Below are 13,206 nucleotides of genomic sequence, written 5' to 3' on the forward strand. Positions count from 1 at the left end.
TCACAGCGATGAAGCCAAACCCACAAGTCAGATTAGACGTCAAATCTAGTGTTTGTTCACACCCTCTGCCACATCAGTGTAGGCCTGTGGGTCTGGAGTAGAGGACACTAATTGGGGCTGTGATTTTCTTTTTATTTTGGCCCAGCTCTTTAAGCCAAAGATCTGTATGTTCATGAAGATGGAGAAATCTCTACTTAGAACAAGAAACTATCTTGGAAAATTCTCTAAAATCAGAGAAGATCTTTTGCCATGGGAGGTTAGAAATATCCCTATCTATGGGTAGGCAAGAGGGAACAATGCCTTTGGATGCCCCTGAAGTAGTCTATTTGAGTTGATTCACTGTTTTTCTTTGGAGTTTGAGTTTGATTATCCCAAAGGATTTTTCCTCCATCCTTAGCAAAGCAGGCTTCTGATAATGGCTACAGAAACCAGAGCTGCTGGTTGGGAGCAGAAGCTATTAATAGCAAGAACAACAAAATTGATCTGTCCAGCATTTTTCCACTCGTAAAGTACTCTCAAGGTCACAAAATCCCTTTAACTTGTTTTAAAATGTATAGTCTTACCCCAGTAGCAAAGATCTTCGTTTCTAAATACCATTCTCCTGTAAAAGGAAGTAGGGCTCCTTGGAGAAATAGCTGATTCTGGATCTGGGACAGGAAAAGTACAAGAGCCTGGAACATCTTGTAATGACAAATGGAAGTGCTCAAAACAGCAAAAGGATGGGGCATGTCAAAAGGGCACAGGAGACAAACTGAATGTGCTCCCAATGGCCAAAGTTATTTTGAGCCACAAAATAAAAAAATGGTATTGGGTAACTCAAAATATAAAATAAATATACATGAGTCCATAGTGATATAAGTAAATGCTCGAATAAATAAATAAATGGGGGAAGAAGAGATGAATCTTCCTTATAGAAGGGGGAGACTAATCTCTCTTCCGAGTGTGGGCTCAATTCAGTGACTTGCTTCCAAACAATACAGTACAGAAAGGGGCAAACAGTAACTTTACCATGAAGAAACCTGGCAAACACTACCTTAACCAAGTGATCAAGAGTAACATCACCATGTGGCCTCTTTCTTTCAGCCAACTCTGCAAATAAACACACTACCCTCCCCGCTACATGGAACATGACTCCCAGGGATGAGCCTGGACTGGCATGGTGGGATTGAGAAAGTCTTCTAGACCAAAAGGGGGAAAAGAAATGGAACAAAATAAAGCTTCAGTGGCTGAGAGATTTCAAATACAGTCAAGCGGTCAATCTGGAGGTTATTCTTATGCATTATATAAATATCCCTTTTTAGTTTCTAGTGTATTCGAATAGCTAGAAGGAAATACCTGAATCTGTTGAAGGGCAATCCAGCAGACTTGATTCTTGATGATAACTGTGTAACTATATAGCTTTTATCATGTGACCATGTGGTAGTGAAAACTTGGTGACTGACACTCCCTTTAACTAGTATATGGGTAGATGAGTAATAAAATAATGACAATATATAAATAACAGGGAGGAATAAGGGGTATGGGGTGGTTTGGGTGTTCTTTTTTGTTTCCTTTTTTATTTTTTAAATATTTTTTTCTTTATTTTTGGAGTAATGAAAATGTTTGAAAATTCATTGTGGCAATGAATGCACAACTTATATGATGATACTGTGAGCCACTGTATACTTTGGATGGAATATATAGTGTATATCTCAAAAAAATTGCATTATAAAAAGATTAACATCACCACCACAAGTCATGTTGGTATCACACGGATGTAATGTGCTTAGAAGGGAACACCACCTCTGTGATATTATTACCAAAAACCCATAACCCCAGTCTAATCAGGAGAAAAACACCAGACAAATCCAGATTGAAAGACATTGTACAAAAACCAATACTCCTCCAAACTGTCAAGGCCATGGAAGACAAGGAAAGATAAACTGTTACAAACTGGAAGAGACTAAGAAGAGAAGACAACTCAATGCAATATGGTATCCTGGATTGCATCCTGGGGCAGAAAAAGGACATTAGCAGAAAGAGAAGACAACTCAATGCAATATGGTATCCTGGATTGTATCCTGGGGCAGAAAAAGGACACTAGCAGAAAACCTGGTGTGATCTGAATAAAGTCTGGAGTAAAATAATGTACCAATGTTGGTTTCTTAGTTTTGACAAGTGTACCATGATAATGTAAGATGACAACATTAAGGAAAACTGAAACTGGGTGAGGGTTATATGAGAACTCTCCATACTATCTTTGCAACTTTTCTATAAATTGAAAACTATTCAAAAATTAAAAGTTTATTTTTAAAATGTATGAATTTAATTGCCTTTTTTCTTTTTTAATCATGTTTTTTATTGTAGAATATAACATATACACAAAAGTAATAACTTTTGAAGTACAGTTTAACAAGTAGTTAGAGAGCAAATCTCAAAGAATGTTATAGGTTACAGTTCCACAGTTTCAGATATTTCTTTATTGTGCAATATAACATATATGCAAAAGCTAATATCATTCAAAGTATGATTTAACAAGTAATTATATAGGAAATTTCCAAAAATGTTATCAGTTATAATACCATAGTTTCAGTTATTTCCTTATTATGAAATATAACATGTATACAAAAAGGTGGTAACTTTCAAAATTACAATTTAACAAGTAGCTATAGAACAAATTTCAAATTCTGAAATTTTACAGTTTCTTACACTGTCACTAAAAACAAGCATTGATGTCCCTCACTAATATAAAACCTAAAAGTTGTCCCCATTTAGTCAAGCAATTGCCTAATAAATTGTGGTATACACATCCATGGCTGAAGTTTCAAAATGAAAACACAGTTTCAACACCAATAACTGAAACATTTACATCAGTGACTTAAACACTGCAACAAAAATAGTACTTGACTTTTTAAAAGTATTTAAATTTTTACACAGTGGTTGCAAACGAACATGGTTTTTTATTTGAACATCATGTATATTGTCATAAACATAAAAATTTATTTTATGTCATAAACATAAAATAAAATTTTATTTTAATTGAAATTCATTTACTCATTCATTCAACAAAATTGATGCCAGAAATGAGTAAACAGAAGATGTGATCCCAACTTTCTCACAACCCTGAGTCAATCAATAAATAAATTGAACTCATCTTACATAAGATACTTTGTTTCAGTGTTGTATGGGATACAAAAAGGTTGATAGGATACTGTATCACTTATAAAGTGCCTTCCAGCTTATGATCATTGCTGGAGAAGTCACTGACACGCTTAGTGGCCATCACCCAGCCCTGGGTTAACCCCTCCTTTCCCCCTCTTGCTTGTTTATGTGCAGATGTTTCAATGTTCCCATATCACAGCCCCAGGGGAGGTGCTAAGTCTAATCAAATCGCCTGACCGTACCTTGAACCCCAAATCAGGAACAAGCAGCCCGAGCTGCTGCTGCTTGCCAGGGCAGGAACTCTGCACAAAGTTTGCTTAATATACAATCTGTGCCCAGTGGCAAGTCCCTGTCCTCCCCGGGTATATAAAAAATGCCACTCTTGGGCAGTACAGGAGTCCCTCGTCTCTGACATGAAGCTAGGGGTGTGGAGCTGCCATCCTCCCAGCCTGACCCAAGTAGGTGGTCTCCCCAGAGCACCAGCCATGATGGGAGCTCTTCCCCTGCTCTTTTGGACCACTTGTGCTATGTAAGTTAAAAAGTGGTCATTTGTTGAGAATTTGCGTGGTGCCTGAGCCTGTGTTCCCACAATGCACCATATAGCAACTTGCTCCACAGTCATATAATAAGTATTATTACTTATTGAGTGTTTACCTTGTACCAGGCACTGAGCTAAGATTTTTACATCATTGCCACACTCATACATACATCAGTATCAATATTCTCTTAAAGTGGATATTATTTTTATCTCCCTTTGACCAGTGTTGAAACTGAGGCTCAAACAGGCTACGTACTTGATGAAATTCACACAACTAATAAGAGGCAAGTCAAGATTTAAAATTTAAGTCCATGGGACACTATAGTTCATGTTCCCAAATGTTATTTTATGCTTTCACCCTTCATGGGACAAATAAATACAGTCGAGGCATGATGGAAAAGTCACAGGGCTAGGAGATAAAGGACCTAAGTGCCACCTGGACACTTTTTGCTTCTGTAGTGTCTTGTGCCCTTGTCTACTCCATCGCTTACCACATTGATTTATTTGTAAAAATCAGTCCTTTCCATTGTCCTGCAAGTGCCTTTAGGAAAGGAGATATGCTTAATTCATCTTTTTATACCTCTAAACTCATGGAGATTGCCTGTAATACAATTGATGTTCAATGCAAACCCTAAGTGTAGAAAGAAACTATTATGGATATATAGAAAAACGTTATATTAGAAAAATACAGACCATTCATAATTCATCCAATGTCTATCTTCCCTGGTAACAAGTGATGATGATGATGACTGCTTCTCACTTTTGCCCATGCTATTCTCTCAGTCCCAGAGTGATACCCTTTCAACTTGGATGTTACTTCCACTGGGAATCCTCTCTTGATTCCCCAGAACTGCATCAGGTGTCCCTCATATTGGACAGCACATTTTTCACTCTGTATTTCATTCCCTGTTTACTTTTCTGTCTCCCTCACTAAATGAAAGCTTATTTATTTTTGCATGCCATTATACCTCCAGCACCTGGCACCATGCTAGACATATAGTTATAAAGTCAATATATATTTGTCAAGTCATTTCTGTAGCAAATTTTAGGTTCTAGGACCTAAAGCAAAAATTCTGTGGTCCATTTTCCAGCAATTTACTCTTCGATTTGCCTCATACTCAGGTCAAAGTTCGTGGCTTCCTTGTAGACAAATGAGTCAGGTATTTTCATATATTTCAGACAAGATGTGGGTTTGCCTTGTGACTGAGACCCTGCAATGAGGCAGGAGGTGGGACTTGCAGCAGAGAGGAGAGCATTTCTGCACTGAGCAAGAAGTTCCTCAACTCTGGAGTGATTCAGGTGCATCCAAGGATTATGTGAATCTCAACAAGACTGCAGTCTTGCCTGGTATTTGGTAGCAGAGAGATTAAATTAGGATTTCCTTGGAAGACAGAAGCTGGAGAATTCTGCAAATACAACTGCTGAAGCCTGGAAGAGCTGCTTATATTATTATATATTATTATATAGTATATATTATATCATAATATAATATCTACATAATGATATTAAATATCATTTCTCATTATCTGGATTCTCTCACATGGGGAAACATGCTGGTTAAGATTTTCAGAGAGATTCCTCTACTTCCCTCTTTCACTTCATTAATGCGACCAGCTATACCCAGAAAAGCACTTTACTGAACTCACTCCCCAGTGCTTGAGGGCACAGCCTGCTTTGGCAATCTGGGCTGAATGGCCTGTCTCCTGGAGAGCGCCTCCTTCTTTGGGCCCTGGGAGAGGGCGTCTGTGCTGCTGTGGGCTTCCGTGCTCATCCTGGGTAAGTGCTGGAGAGGACGCCTCTGCTCCCGGAGAAACCCCAGTCTCTCCATGAGCAAAAGCCCTCTCTGTTGGGCTGCTGAGCCTGTGGATTTTTACTCCCATTTCAGAACATCAGAAATGAACAAAGGTGGGGGGGGGATATTGATTTAACAGTATATGGGGGAAAAATAACTGAAGTCCTGTACTGTTTCCTCATCCACCTTTGCTTTTAATTGCTATGGGAACTACTGCCTACCCCAAAGTAGGCTTATTTTTTTCATGTTAAAAACAACAGCTAGATCCAGTCACCTCCCGAATCACAGATCATGGAGACCCAGAGTCTCTTGTGAAAGGACATGTCCTAATTATGAACTGAGATAGAAATGATCTTTTGCTGAGAATCGTTATTTCCTTCTCTGTATTCTAAGATCAGACCAGCACTGATGTTTGCAAAGAGCATGAGAAAAGAAGAAATAAGATAGTTTCCCTTTGATTCCTGCCCCCCCGCCCCCGCTTCTGTACTTGTCAATATTTGTCCAAATGAGGCATTGATTTTCTAGTAGCTGAAGCTAGGGAATTAAAGAGCAGTTACTTATATATTAAATATTTATTAGGTGTGTCTGTCTTGTTCTCCTAACACAGGGAACAACTATTAGTGTGACTGGCATATTGTAGGAACTCAATAAATAGTGAATAAAGGGATGAATATACTCAGCACAGGACAGAGCTAGGCTCCAAGGAGGGCATAGAGACACAGAGGATATAGCCTCTGTCCTCAGCACCAAAACTCTGATTAGAAAGTAGTCATTGAAATGCAAGAAAGTTTGACTTCACAATACAAGAAAAATATTCAGTGCGTAATAGGATAATGTGTTATACTCATAATTCATTCTCACTGAGTCCTATGTCCCAGCTACTCTTCTAAGAATAGCCCCTAAATTAATTTATCTAACCTTCTAGCAATCAATGAACTGGAAATGCTATAACTCCCACTATACAGATGAGAAAACTAAGGCATAGGACCTCGGTATGTTGCTTAAGGTTCATGCAGTTAACAAAGTGGTAGAGACAGGATTCAAACCACAGTCTGACTTTGGAAACTATGCTTTTAACCATTACCTCATACTGCATGTCCAATTATGAGTTCCAAATAAGCTATGATGGTAAGTGTTCTCTGTCAAGAGAAGAGTGAAGTTGCTGCAGCCAAGAGGCATCCATGAGAGTTTCATGGAGGAGGTGGGGTTTCATCTGGGCCTTAATGCATGGCTGTGACTTTGCTTGGTACTGCAGGAGGAGAAGAATATTTCCAGAAGAAGCCAATGGAGCTAGCTAGGTCTCAGAGGCAGCCAGAATCATATAAAAAAATACATAATGACAGCAATCTCTATTAAGTGTATGAGGTTGCTTTTATGGTACCAATTTTACAGATGAGGAAACTGAGTTTTGAAAGTTTGTGTAGTTTACCCCGGGTCACACACCTAAAATTCAAACCTGTTTCTGTCGGAGTCCAACCTGAGCTTGGAGCAACTGTGTTAACCTGCTTCTCAGGGATGGGTGGAGTTCCTGATTGGAAGTAGAATGCAAGCACGTGGGTTCTCAGGGTGAAAGGGAGGCAGCTCTTTGCCTTGTGCTGATGTCTGGCTCTTGACTTTTACAGCTCCAGTCAGTGGGCAACTTGGTAAGTCCAAATTTTCTTTTCTTTTCTCTTTTATGCCTCTCAATATTCTAATGACTATATTCTATCTCAAATAAGGAGTCTTGTCCCCTTCATCCTTTTCCTGAGGGCTGCAGGGACATGAAAACATCACTTGGTCTGGTGACTCTGACCCTGACAACCACGGCCATTTGGGGGTCCCACTCTGGGACCAAACCTGCCGTTGTGCTGGATGAACATGAAGGGGCTTGAGTTAGGTGTTGGAAGAGTTCATAGACAAAGGGATGGCACCCCACCTGACGTGGGATTCTAACCTGAGAGGGAACAGTTAGAAGCATGCTGTTATCTCAAAGAGGGAGGCAATGGCTCAAACAACTTTGTCTAACCTTTCCTAGCTTAGCCTGGACAAAGCACTGCCCCTGACCAGGTGTGACCAACTTATTCCAAACCCCAGTATTCGATATAGATATTTTTTTTCTGTTAATAATCAAATTGCAATGGCTTAAAGACCCTCTTCTGCTTGTCAGCAAAAAGTCCAGTCTTCTGTTGGGAGCTGTCTCCCAGGTGTTTTGGGCAATCTCTGTGGGATTTCTTCAAGTCCAATCAGTCCAGCCTGAGAGTTGCTTGCTGTCCTCCAGCTCCAACCAGCAGCAGCTAAAGCCCTCTTTATGAACACTCTCTCCTGCAGTTCTCCCTTGCCATGAACAGACTATTCCCACAGACCCTTACCTATTCACGACAAACTTGCAACTTCACAAGACTTTGCTAATGGTTCCAGGATAATGTATGGGGAAATATCATATAGAGAATGACTTACATGAGCCACTAGATATGGTTAATCTCAGAACCCACTGACCTGTCCCAGCCTCCTGAAGGCCCTGACAAGGTGACTCTCCTCCTGGCCATAGAGCTGCCTGAAGGTAGCAGCAAGGAATCCAGCTGCATACACCAAAGGAAGGAAGTTCTCCTTTCCCTCCAGTATAAGAGCTACCACCCTCATCCCCATTTCCCTAGTCCCAGCCACTTCCCAGGATCATGGGCAGTGGGGATTCCCATTCTCTCCTGGAGAAACGTAACCCCATATTCACTGGGGAAACTGCCTTACCAATGGCCCTAAGGGAATATAAAAGACTAAGATCAACACATTCTGGGGTGAGGGATCTAAAAATGACAACTTGTGTAATATATCAGTCTCCAGTTCAGCATGTTCTTCTCGCAGTTGTTCATCTACTGTGAGCAGATATACCAGGAAGCATATACCAAGGACAAGCAACAGTTCAAGTACAGGATATTCTCTCCAAATGTCTAAAGAGAGAAATTACATTTAATTAAATTAAAATTCTTTTTTAATCTTCAGAGACATGTCTCTGGCTAATGCTACACAAATGTTTTGCAATGCCATACAGAACATTTAGCTTCTTCATCTAAAACAATCATTCAAGTTACTCTACAGTTTTTGTCCCAAAACAGTGGAAGAGTATTTCCTTTACATTTGGGTGTGATTAAAGGACCTATTTGGGCAGTTCTTCTAGAAAAAGGTAAGATTATTTAAAGTCTCAAGCTTTAAAAAAGCAATTGCTTGGAAGCTCTTAAATGTAGCTAGTCCTCCTTATCTGGAAATAAAAAGTACCAAGAAAAACACATAAATTTATTCTACTCAAAATTTTATAGTAAATAGTGCTCCCTTGAAATTGAGACTTTACTTTTGAAAAGGAAAAATAATAAAAATGAGAATACTCTGTTTTATATTATACTTCACAGAATTTAGAATACCTTGGGCAATTTGTAGAACAAAGAATGAATCGAAGATTGATTTTTTATTTTTTATTTTTTGGACATGAGCTGCCACAGCTTCAGGCATCAGGACTGTGTTCAAAGGCAGGAAACAGTTGGGGGAGGGGTGGAGTAGGAAACCAAAACCCTAAAAGAACTCTCCCCAGTGCCCTTCTCTCATTTCATCAGGAAGGAACAACCTTTCTCAGAATCCTCACCCCTTTTTCCATCCCCAGCAGTATTCCTCTGACTTCTCTTTGTCCAGAACTGAATCACGTGGTTGGGAAAGCCAATGCCTCACTTTTTCAAAACTTTGGTGGGCAACAGGCTAGAGAGAAGGCTTTGGGACTGACTTTTCAGGACCAAACAAGTGTTTTCCATATCACTGATTTCTCTTCTTCCATGGTTAACAGATCTTGCTGCACTTTACTTGTCAGTGGTGTTATGAGCAACAAAGTAGTTGTCCAATTTAACTTTTACCAACCTTATGAATTACTGCATCTTTGGCAGAATCTGAAATATCACTTTGCAATTAATTTTCATTGTACCTCCACTAAAAGACTCACCGTCCAAAGCAGTGAATGTGAGCAGGCTAGATAGTAGCATGAAATGGGGAAGGATGTTAGAGTTGACGTCTCCAAGAGTGAATGATTTGGGTTATAATTCCTTTACTACTAGCCCTCACAACCTCAAAACTACAAAACTCATAAAATGTATACTTGGATAAGAAAGAACTTCTGTAACAGTTTCTCCTACGGAGGTACCATATTTTATTCTCACGAGATAGTGTCTCAGGTTTGGGTAGCTGGGAGCACATAGCTCCCTGATCTCATATTCCTTGTAGCTATTTGAATATAATTCTTACTTCAGACCAAAGTATGCTCACCTCTCCCATACCTTCTGCTTCATGTTGATAAAAATATCACTTGGACCTTTTCCCAGAATAATTGCCTCCCATATTCCTGAACTCCCTTCATCTACAACCCTTACCCCACCAATGCCCAGTGCTCACAAAGGCTTTACTTAGAGAGTTATCGGTCACCATGAGGTACCTGGAAAGGAGCCTAGGAGGAAAAGGATTTCCAACAAGATACCTGAGGACTTGACCTACCAGAAATAGTATACTTTGGTCTTTGATGGTGAGTGGATCCTGCTGGGGCTGTCTTCTGAAAGGCCTCTCTGCTCCAATAGACCACTGAGCAAACACTGTTCCCCCAAGGTGAGATGAGCACTGCTAGAGGACCCGTGACCTGGGGAAACAGTAATCCTCACAGGGGGTCTTTCAGGGATTCTCCAAAGCCAGAGTCCTCCAGGCTACCCCACATGGACAAGTGTGCTGCGACCATAGGCACCACCACCTCAGATTCTTTTCTCTTTCCTCCTCAGCAACTACACCCAGACCTGTGATTTCCCTGCAACCTCCGTGGACCAGGGTCTTCCTAGGAGAGACAGTGCTTTTGACTTGCAAAGAATTGCATGACCCTGCACCAGGACAAACAAAATGGTACCGTTGGTACCAAGGGAACAACATGTGGAGTGAATCCTCAGAAAACACCCTTGATGTTCATGTTACTGGACAGTACAAATGCCAGGTCCAGGACTCACCCCTAAGTAAACCTGTGAACTTGCTATTTTCTCCAGGTGAGAAAGAAGGTGAATTAGATAAAACTAGTTAGTTAACCTTCCCCAGAGGCTCCAAATATTGGATCTGTCATTTCAGTCTAACCCCTGACCTCAGCTACTTACAGTTTGATGTTCTCTCTCATTGTCAACAAGTGTGTTTCAAACTAATGTTTAAACTTGGGTTTAAATGCGTGATATTTATTCAACAGACATTCATAAGAATCCACATAATCAAGGAAAAGAGCTAGTTTTAGCAGATACAAAGATGAAGCTGACTTAAATCCTGCCCTTAAGGACTTTACACACTAGTAAGGGAACAATTACACATGCATAAATATGTTGAGCACAAAATAGAAAGTTAAAAGTCCGTAAAAGAAGAGTTCAGAGAGGGGAGATCTCCAACCTCAGGCCTTTTGTCCCCACTTGTCCTGGTATCTGTCCCTTCACTATTCCTACTTTTAGCTCCCATATCTCTTCCTCTCTAGTTTTGGTTGGTGTAGCAATAGCAGTTTGGATTACCTCCATGGGCACTGCTATAGGGGAGTAGGCATATACCACATTTATCTAAGTGAGAAAAGATAGAGGTGGCCTCTCATTAGACACTGAAGAGCATGCGAATTACCATAGCAGACTACATTCACTGTCCCTGGAACCTAGATTTGGGTCTTCGCCAGTGGGTTTGTTGCATAGCCTACTCCTATGCACTGTACTACTTTCTCATTTGTTTCTCCAAGAGCTACTTCCTTGATAGCTCCTGCTCTGAGATTTGGTGAGCAGGTTGGTATTGATCTTAGCCCAGGATTTTGATCGTATCTCCTTTCAGCTTTTTCTCCTTGTCTTAGAATCTTCACAGTTTGAATCTGTCCTTGAATGACTGAATAGATGTCTATGAGGTTTATTTAGGAACTGAATCTGAAACATGTTACAGAGCTTTGGAAGGAATTGAGCAAGCTTGGGGCAGGAGACTAAATCCTGTGGCAGAAAAGAAAGAAGAAAACAATGAAGTCTGGCTAATTCATGAAGTGCAGAGGAAGGAGGTAGGTAGCAGGAGGGCTTTGAATGATGCTGATATCTTATCTCTGTGGCATTTCTAGGCCCCATCATCCTGCAGGCCCCACATTCTGTGTTTGAAGGTGACACACTGGTTCTAAGATGCAAGAAAAAGGGGAAAGAGAAACTGAATGCTGTGAAATACTACTGGAATGGAAAAATGCTTTCTCATCTGAATAAAAGCATGGATCTTTTGATCCCACAAGCAAGATCAAATAACAGTGGTCAATATTGGTGCACTGGATCTGGATCTAGGAGCAAAAATGATGTATTCAGATCAAGTCAAGTATTAGTCCGAATTCAAGGTAAACCCTTAATTTCATATAGGTTCACTTAGTAAGGTCCGGGTGGGAAAATTGAGCATGTCAAGAGGGAATCTATAGTTTGATATTGAAACTCTGGACAGATGAGAGACATAAATCCTCTAAGAGGCAGAGAAAGCAAAGTGATTGGACTTAAGCCTGGGGATGAAAAATGTGATGGAGGGATCCATAAGTTTGTTTTGTCTTGTTGTGTTTCTTAAGCTTGGTGGGACTGAGAATCCAAACCTCCTTTTCCCAGAGCTGTAAATACTCTCCTCCTGAGAAATTGATTTAGCTTTTCTATCTAGAACTATTTCCACTTCCTGACCTGAAAGCCACAGCCTCCCAGCCTAAAGAGGGGAGTTCCGTAAACCTGACCTGTGAAACACAGCTTCCTCTAGAGCGGTGGGACACTCGGCTTCACTTCGTCTTCTTCAGAGACAATGGGGTTATCCTGTCAGACTGGAGCAGGTCCCCAGAACTCCAGATCCCAGTCATCTGGAGAGAAAACTCAGGATCATATTGGTGTGAGGCTGAAGCAGTGGCCCACAGTGTCCGCAAACGCAGCCTCCTGCTGCAGATCCGCGTTCAGAGTGAGTGTGGGCGAGCCAGGTGGCTGGACGGGGCAGTGGACCCTCCCTGCCTGTCCGCTCCTTCTGCCCTGTGGGAGTTGGGGATTGCACAACAGAGATGGGTTTCCTCATCCTGACAGGGGCACCAGGCTTAGACTGAGAAGTGAGGTACTGTAACAAAGTAACACCCCATTTCACTTCCACCTCCATTTCCCTAAAAGCTCAGTCTTCTTTAACATCTGCTTAACATGTTTTGTTTTCTGGGGGAAAACAAAACAAAGCAAAAAGCAAGGTGCCCTGCTACTGAGTTGGCAGATTCCAGAATGCCACTTGCTAGGGCAAACTTTTTTAGAAGAAAAACATCCACATCTTCTTTATCAATAGCCACAAACAATGTGAGAGCCTGCGATGTGTAAAGCAGAGAGGACATACGTGTATACAGAGATACAAACAATGAATTCCAGCTTGCCTTTGATACCAGAGCAGGATGTCTGGAAACGCCTGTGATCCAGCCTAGTGTCATCATGGCCACTTACTGCTACTGCCTGTCCCTCAAAACAATTCAAACCACCAGCTAGGACACCAGAAAAAAACCAAGTGCTTTTTCAGGGATAGTCATTTTTTCCCTCTGGGGACCTTGTATATCAGGATGGAAAGCTTATTACATTTGCTGAGTCTCTAGGTCCATATGTACCATCTTCTGGACCACAATGCTAACACCTAATGAAGGGTATCATGAAGTCACACAGTATTAAAAAAGTGACCCTGCCCCCACCCCGCAGGCCCTCACCTGTCA

At 40.9% G+C, this 13,206-nt stretch overlaps 1 protein-coding gene across 1 annotated transcript in view; it reads left to right on the forward strand.

Moving 5' to 3' along the window:
* The first annotated feature begins 5,296 nt into the window (after positions 1–5,296).
* Positions 5,297–13,206, forward strand: part of LOC119512715 (Fc receptor-like protein 5) — a 90,849-nt gene continuing 82,939 nt past the window's right edge. Inside the window, exons 1-5 of the mRNA XM_037807545.1 lie at positions 5,297–5,455; positions 7,094–7,114; positions 10,250–10,504; positions 11,581–11,841; positions 12,147–12,431. Of these exons, the coding sequence (XP_037663473.1) occupies positions 5,371–5,455; positions 7,094–7,114; positions 10,250–10,504; positions 11,581–11,841; positions 12,147–12,431 (907 nt within the window). The 5' untranslated portion in view covers positions 5,297–5,370. The remainder of the gene's footprint in view (positions 5,456–7,093; positions 7,115–10,249; positions 10,505–11,580; positions 11,842–12,146; positions 12,432–13,206) is intronic.

Source organism: Choloepus didactylus, chromosome 2 (assembly GCF_015220235.1).
Source record: "Choloepus didactylus isolate mChoDid1 chromosome 2, mChoDid1.pri, whole genome shotgun sequence".
Taxonomy (NCBI): domain Eukaryota; kingdom Metazoa; phylum Chordata; class Mammalia; order Pilosa; family Megalonychidae; genus Choloepus; species Choloepus didactylus.